General features: G+C 41.6%; 1 protein-coding gene across 1 annotated transcript in view; it reads left to right on the top strand.

The window, feature by feature from the left end:
- LOC119463881 (histone-lysine N-methyltransferase 2D-like) overlaps positions 1–5,494 on the top strand; it is a 16,164-nt gene extending 10,670 nt beyond the window's left edge. Inside the window, 5 exon segments of the mRNA XM_037724702.2 lie at positions 2,335–2,349; positions 2,352–2,395; positions 2,480–2,548; positions 4,542–4,716; positions 4,990–5,494. Of these exon segments, the coding sequence (XP_037580630.2) occupies positions 2,335–2,349; positions 2,352–2,395; positions 2,480–2,548; positions 4,542–4,716; positions 4,990–5,063 (377 nt within the window). The 3' untranslated portion in view covers positions 5,064–5,494.
- Positions 5,495–7,974: the final 2,480 nt, after the last annotated feature.

Here is a 7,974-nt window from a genome sequence, read left to right as displayed (position 1 = left end):
TGTCCACATAAACACGCAGTTGCGTGGCTTGTGCTGTGAGCCGTGGGTGCCTGTGTGCATTGCATGAAAATGACGCTTGTGCCACGGTGTCAGTTTCACAGGCATGGCTTCCACAACAGCAGTGGAAGCTCGACATATGCATTTGTGATCAATAGCAAGTTTGGTGTAATTTTCCAAAGATATTAAGACATCTAGCCGTCTGGAGGGAGCGAGCAAATGTCACTTCACTGTATGCCTCGAAGTGCTCCCCTCACAACACTTCCTGTGCTTGGTAACAGAAAACATGGCGCAGCTGCTGTTAGTTTTGCATCCCGTCCCTTCGGACTGCATTGGAGCTGCAGCACCATTTCGGTTGGCACTTGAACCTTTCGTGGCATGGAGCAGGAGCCATGCGGGTGTGTTCATGCTAACAGTTAACCGTTTCATACATTACCAGCAGGCCATAGCACTGCAAGCATCAGCGATGTGAATCGAATGAGAGGTTTTTCGACGACAGTGGCAATCACCCAACTTGTATCCATAAAGTAATTGACAAAACACTCCATGTTAGCCATCACAATAGGGAACAGCGCAGTTGTAAATTCACAAAATCTTTTAACGGTCAATGATGCATTTGTTTACAAAGCACACTTTAGGCAAATTATGATTTAAACTAGAATGACGCCAACAATGTGCAAAGTAACAAATGAGCAAACGAAATGGGAACTGCCAACATGCCCCCTGCCAATGCAGCGCCTGTGTAAATCATGCTACAGCATGTGCTGGTGCTGCCTGAATGGGGTGCAAAGAGAAGCTATTGTAGGTGACAATGTTTTCAACAGTGCAATACAAAACTTAAAATAGGCATTTGGGCGTCAGATTTCCGTAATAAGTGTTAGGCAGGAAGGGCAAGTTTCATTTGTTTTAACTGTCTTCCTGACTTTTGTGTTTGCAACTACAGAGTGTTTTTTCCGACTGAAATGCACGTACTGCACAAGACCCAAGATTGACCTCAAATTATGGCTGTTTATTTAATGCAAATACAAATTACTCTGATTGCAGTGTGTTTCTATATAGTTCTAGTTTGTATTTCTACAAACACAAGACTACTTAATACTAGCTGTATTCTATTTAATGGTAATGTGCTGCAAAGAATAGCAGAGACTAAATTCCTTGGCATCCACCTTGAGTCACAGCTGCCGTGGCAAACACACATGCGCAAAATTACGCTAAAAATGGACAAGAAAGTTCCTCTTTATAAGCTAAGCCATCTGTTTTCACTAAAAACACTATTATTGTTATATCACTCTTTTATTCACATCTATATCACATACATAGTTTACGGACTTACCTATCCTATAGCATTACATCCACTACAAGTGGCACAAAATACTGCAGTGCGTGTAATCCTTTCTTTGAGACAAGATTCATTGTCATTTGCATATTCAGTGTTAAACATTCAGTCCGTCAAGTCATGCATTGATTTTGACATCTTACATTTAATCTACGAACTTCTCATAGTATAGTTCATTGTTCTTCAGTAAACTTAATCAATCCTCTAGCTCCATATCGAACATAATCGACTTCAGGGAACTCTCTGTAACACCACCCATTTAAACAAATTATGGCTTCTTTTCATTTTAATTTGCTGCAACGAAACTTGTAACAAACTACCTTACAATATAAACTCAATAACGTTGTTTCTTGCATTCAAACAAACTCTTCATACATTTGAACTTTAATCCCAGTAATACTCGGAACATTTGCGGCCATGTGTGTTTTTTGCTGCAACTAACTACTGATTCGAGTTTTCCTGATTGCTTTACATGCCCTTTTGCGACTTAGAGCTTTATTTGTTATTGCTTCTTTGCTGTTTTTCATGACACATACCTTTTATTATGTTCTGGTGTAAATTAGCGTTTTATTTGTGTACCTTTTTGTGTGATCATTTGTTATATCCTATTATTTTCTTAAGGTTTTCCTCATTGCTTAATGCGCCTTGTAATCAACTTACCAGAGTGTTATTGTTTATTTGCTGTCTTCTGTTATACATACTGCCTAATATGTTTCGTTTTCAGTGACCGTTTTACTTAAGTACCTGCTTTGTGTTGTCGTTATAGTAATATCCTAACTCATTTTTTCTTAATCTAAGGTCCCCTCACACATATCCGACAAGAGTTTGGGGTCTTGCCTGTATTTAATTTTCTTTGTAAATAAATATGTTTAATAAACATCTGATTGTATGATTGATTGATTGATTCCCTTTATATCCCTTTAATATGTCATGCCATGCATTGCTGTACAAGCAACCGCATTCCATGCCAAGAGCTTACGCAGTTGACTTTTTTTGTGCAGAACGAGATGCCTTTGATACATATTCGATCACGCCCCTGACAAACTGCAAGTTGTGAAAAAGGTTAGTACTCTGCCAATGCAAGTTCTTGTTCTGCATTTGTTTCTGTAATGCTTCATGTACAAGTATTTCCACTGTCTCTTTCAGTCACTCATGAGCTTCGTAAACAAGCACCTTAACAAGATCAACCTCGAGGTCTCGGACTTGGACACGCAGGTTCGTTTGAAAATGCATTCATTGTTTGTCGCGACTTTCCTGACGTGATCGAATCAGGAAAAGCTTCTGTACTGCCATTGTTACAGTCCAGCCCACACAGCTTTTCTTCAGTGCACAGCGAAGCGTGCACACCTATAGAAAGCGCCCTTTTCCTCATCTTGTCATTGTTGGCATGTATGAAAGTGGTCACGTTATGTGCAACAGTTGGCATGATTGGAACATGCACAGGGCTGCATTTCGGCTTGGTAGGCACATTTACTGTTTGTCAAAGTAAGATGGCACCCCTCTCATAAACACTGAAAGGCTGCTACTGAGTGTGAGTAGCCTTTATTAAATGAAGACATTGCACCACGGCTTAGTGGGCAGTTTATGCTGCCATTGCAATGGCAAAAGGTCGAGCTCGTCGTGCAGCCATTGAACATGAGTGGTATCTAGCGGGGAATGCCTTTAGAAGTCTGGGAGCGTCAATCTTCTCTGGCATGTTAGTTTCCATGTTTCCATACGCCACCACATGATGGGCACGTCATCATCCTCAGCCTATATTTATGTCCACTGCAGGACGAAGGCCTCTCCCTGCGATCTCCAATTACTCCTGTCTTGCGCTAGCTGAATCCAACTTGCGCCTGCAAATTTCCTAACTTCATCACCCCACCTAGTTTTCTGCCGTCCTCGACTGTGCTTCCCTTCTCATGGTATCCATTCTGTAATTCTAATGGTCCACCAGTTATCTATCCTACGCATTACATGGCCTATATGGGCACATAGATGAGCCATATACTAGCATAAAAGGTCAATGTTCTGGTTTTTGGGGGAAACTTTTCTTTCATACTACGTATATTCATCTACAGATAATCTTTAGTTCTGATAAATATAGCAAAAATCTGTGGCGTTAGGTTATTGATCCAAATGTAATGATGGGGCTTCAGACAAGGGCATAAGCTGAATAGCAGAGTAGACAAAAACAAGTGCTGGCTTTCAACTGGAACAATATTACAGACGGGAAATATATACATGTTCTAGTTTGACAACAAAAAACAAAGGAGTAAGCAAGAAGTGCATGACAGTTTCAAAAACCGACTTCATCACCCCACCTAGTTTTCTGCCGTCCTCGACTGTGCTTCCCTTCTCATGGTATCCATTCTGTAATTCTAATGGTCCACCAGTTATCCATCCTACGCATTACATGGCCTATATAGGCACATAGATGAGCCATATACTAGCATAAAAGCTCAATGTTCTGGTGTTTGGGGGAAACTTTTCTTTCATACTACGTATATTCATCTACAGATAATCTTTAGTTCTGATAAATATAGCAAAATCTGTGGCGTTAGGTTATTGATCCAAATGTAATGATGGGGCTTCAGACAAGGGCATAAGCTGAATAGCAGAGTAGACAAAAACAAGTGCTGGCTTTCAACTGGGACAATATTACAGACGGGAAATATATACATGTTCTAGTTTGACAACAAAAAACAAAGTAGTAAGCAAGAAGTGCATGACAGTTTCAAAAACCGATGAAAATAATGACTTGCTATCACCTATACTGCATGCTCGTGCTCTCGCATAAATCAAAGTACCCAGTAGATGTCAGTTTAGCTTCTTGTTCCAAGTTGCGCTGTTACATTTTGAATACTGCATAACCAACTAGCCCAATCACTATTATTAACATAGCTTATTGAATGGGAATTGTTAATGGGAACAGGCAGGCAGCTGGCTAACTTTTGGCGGGTGCTACAGCTGCTGATGCCTGCAGAAGTGCTGTCAATGCACTATGCTGCAACATAGAGAAGATTCACCGCCATCTTCTGCACACTCCTTTCACAAAACTGTTCGTTTCCAGACTTCATACAGACAAATTCGTTCATGCTCTGCAAATATGGGTACCCTTTAGCCTACCTGCACACTAGTTGCCTGTAATTCTCTGCTATGTGTTTCCTGTTACTGCATTACATTTTTTGTGTAGAAGCTTACAAGGTTACCTTTTTTTTGTTAGTTTCAGGATGGCATCTACCTGGTTCTCCTCATGGGCCTGGTCGAAGGGTACTTTGTACCCCTCTATTCATTCTTCCCCACGCCTTCAACGTTTGACCAGAAGGTCCACAATGTGTCCTTTTCATTCACTCTTATGACGGATGCCGGTCTGCCAAAACCCAAGGCAAGACCAGAAGGTTAGTCTTGTTCATGTCTTCCTGAATGTTGAGGCAAGTAGACAGACTCACTGCTGTAAAGGTTGCAGTTGGCTGGGGCTTCTTGAAGAAGTTGCAAACAAACAAGTGGTTTCATCCACCTAGTAGGCATCAGTTTCTTTACGTGTTTCAAGTTATCTGGGACACCCATTATAAAAGATGCTAGGGTGCTAACCTGGCGGAGTTCTGGTTGGCTACTCTAAGCCTTTAGTGGTCGTCACATCTGTACTTCATACTTTGCTTACTTATTTTCAGATTTGGTAAATGCTGACCTGAAGTCCACCTTGAGAGTGCTGTACAACCTGTTCACAAAGTACAAAGACACGTGAGCTGTCTTTGGCCGGAGACAACTGGTGGTTCTATGCCCCTGGAGGCTTCACACTGCCAAGCACATTGCATTTAACATTGAGTACTGGTTAAGTGTTTACCCTAAAGTGCCTTTTATGAGCGTCATTAGTAGCAAATGCTAAGCAGCGACTACCAAATGAATTACTCAAGTTTTTGTTTTTATTGTTTAATTGTAAAATGTCGATGCAGGTTGCCATGACATAATCACAAAGCAAGATGCATAAGTACATCTGTACATAACAAACGAAGATAAAATAAGCTATTTATTTACATGCTTTTAGTAACTGATCAACTTGTTACTTTTCCTATGCTAATTGTGCCTGCAATGTTTTTTTCTGCTGTTATTGTAGAAAGCTGGTCCACAATAAATTGCTTCTCATTGTTGTAGTTGAGAAATATGGTCACGTTTTTTTTATCCTTTCTTTATGCCGGTCTCCACCAAGAATTCTCGCGTCTAGAAACATCATGGAAATGACGTCACGAAAAAAGCAGGCTATTTTTCTAGCACCCCGCGAGATGGCGCCACTTTTCCATTCTCTGAGCTTTTTGCTCCGATGGTCTGCGGTGACGACACAGTTTCGCCACATGGATTCTCTTCCATGTCGGATTAGCCTATGACGCCTGGTTGCATCCTACTGCTTCGCTTACAGTGGCGCCACATAACAGTGCTGCTGCGTTAAGCGCAACGGTGTCGATGGGCGAATGTCATGAAACGGGTCGTGATCGACCAGTGAGAGATGCCATTGCATTCTGTATTTCTCGTATTCACGAAGCTGAGTGCTTCACCAGTTACCGGGATGCCAAAGACACTTCTAAGCCATACCAAAATGCTGCTACCTTCGGCAAAGCCGCTCGGCAACAGGACGCCTCATGCCAAGAAAAGCTGCAAAAATGCTGCCGACCCACAAATAGTGTGTCTTTCGCAGTAGCCGACCACGATTTCACGAATATTTCTGGCATTTTTGCTCAGTTCTCCAGTTCGTGCAATGCATTTTCTCAGGGGAATGTTGGAGTAGCATGTCAGGGAAACAGCCAGGCTAAAATCTCCAACATATTAAAGCTTGTATCTCTCTCTCTCAGGGGAATGTTGTTTCACTTTTGTGTTATGACCGATTCCTATGAAAGAGGGAACAACCAATATTTATCAGGGTAATCATGTGGTCTAGAAGCCTCTTTTATTGATGTGTCTGGCATAAAGCAATATGTTCTTCCTAGGAGCCTCATTGAAACGTTACACAGCGTGCTTTTATTAAGCTTGTTAACATGCAAAAGTCTATCCAGCCTTATTCGGAACATTGTTATGAGTAATATGCCTAGTGTGTATGATTATAATATGTAGTTGTGAGCTAGTAGTTTCTTTCCAATCGGATAAGAAGCACCTCTGATCTTCAAGATTGCATAGGCTTGAAGAGCTTTTCACTTTTTTTCTTTTCTACTGCAATCAATCATATATAGCATGCATCCATTCATGAGGTCTTTGTTGGTGCTTGTGCTATCATCACCTAAGGTGTTCACATGCGTGATAAATGTGAAATGTGTATTTGCTGTAGCATGTGATGTTGCGAGGGAATGCTTTGGTAATTGCTCAGCACTAACGAGTGCAGAAAACCAGTTTGGAACTGGCGTATTAAAGAGTAAATATGCAATGACCAATCGTTTTGCACACTGATGTGCACTTCGATGTGACAGCACACAGAAGTATGCTATGCTACCTGTCGTGCGATTTCCAGTTGCCCCTTCCACTTGCAAATCTAGAAGACAAAAAGCTAGTTTCTGCATCGTATTATAGTTGGCGACAGTCTAAAAATGCTGTTGCAAATACTTGTTTATTTAACAACCCTTAGACAGGACAAAGAAGTAGACAAGACTAGTGCTTGCCTTGTGTCTACTTACTTGTCCCAGCTAAGGTGCGCGCTTGCTTAACCTGCAAGTGCGAACAACTATAGGTCAGCAACACATTTTATTAAGATGGAAATACACAGTTTGGAGTACTGTCGAGATGTGCCATGCAACTGCAGTTGAAACTCAATTTAACGCAGTGATGACCACGCTCGAATTATTTCATTAAATCGGGAAGATCGTAAAATCGAGAAAGGGATGTTTAGTCCTTTGAAATGTAAAATTGTAACGTAGCGACACCGCAAAGCTATCGCGGCATTGTGTTTGCTGCTAACCCATGCCTGCGCATGTGAAGTCCGCAGGAGCAGCCTTAATTGCTTGTGCGATGTGCGTGCAGGCCAGGTAGACGGTCACATGATTTTATGACAGGCTGCCAATACGCAAAAACGCGCCGCGGGTGCTAAGACCGTGACTAAGGCACCTACGTGCTTTAACGCGATAGGGTTAGAGCACATGCTCCAAGAAAAACCTGTCTGTGTCGAAATTAGAAAGAAATCGCCGCTTTTTTTACTCATTTATTCAGGAAAAACTTAGTTAAATTGGGTTTGGTGGCCATTAGTTTCGTTAATTTGGTTTGACAACAACATTGAACCCTATGGGTACCTGCTAGGGAATGGAATTTCTTCGTTAGATTGGGTTTCATTAGATCGAGATTTAACTGTATGTTCAGTTTCGGGACACCACACTGGAGGCAAGCTCGATAGTTTCCTCACATCCGCACGAGTTGCCTAATTGCAGCTCTGGTAACGCAGGTTTATTTTATCAATGCGGGAATAAAGTTATCCTGGGCACAAGTCCGGCACATTTGAGTACATGCACTTGAGTTACTAAGATCGGATATATAAGTCATCCTCATGTTCAAGTAGCACGAATTTTGAATGCGATATATCCTATGTATCCCACGCACTCATTAATGCTGCTGCTACTTAACGTCATTTTCTATGATGCACTAGACAAGACAACAAATTTGATGGGGGTCCGCACCTCCGTTCA

This window comes from Dermacentor silvarum, chromosome 9 (assembly GCF_013339745.2).
Source record: "Dermacentor silvarum isolate Dsil-2018 chromosome 9, BIME_Dsil_1.4, whole genome shotgun sequence".
NCBI lineage: Eukaryota > Metazoa > Arthropoda > Arachnida > Ixodida > Ixodidae > Dermacentor > Dermacentor silvarum.
Note: the sequence above shows the minus strand (reverse complement) of the source record. Positions and strands in the feature narration are given on the sequence as shown.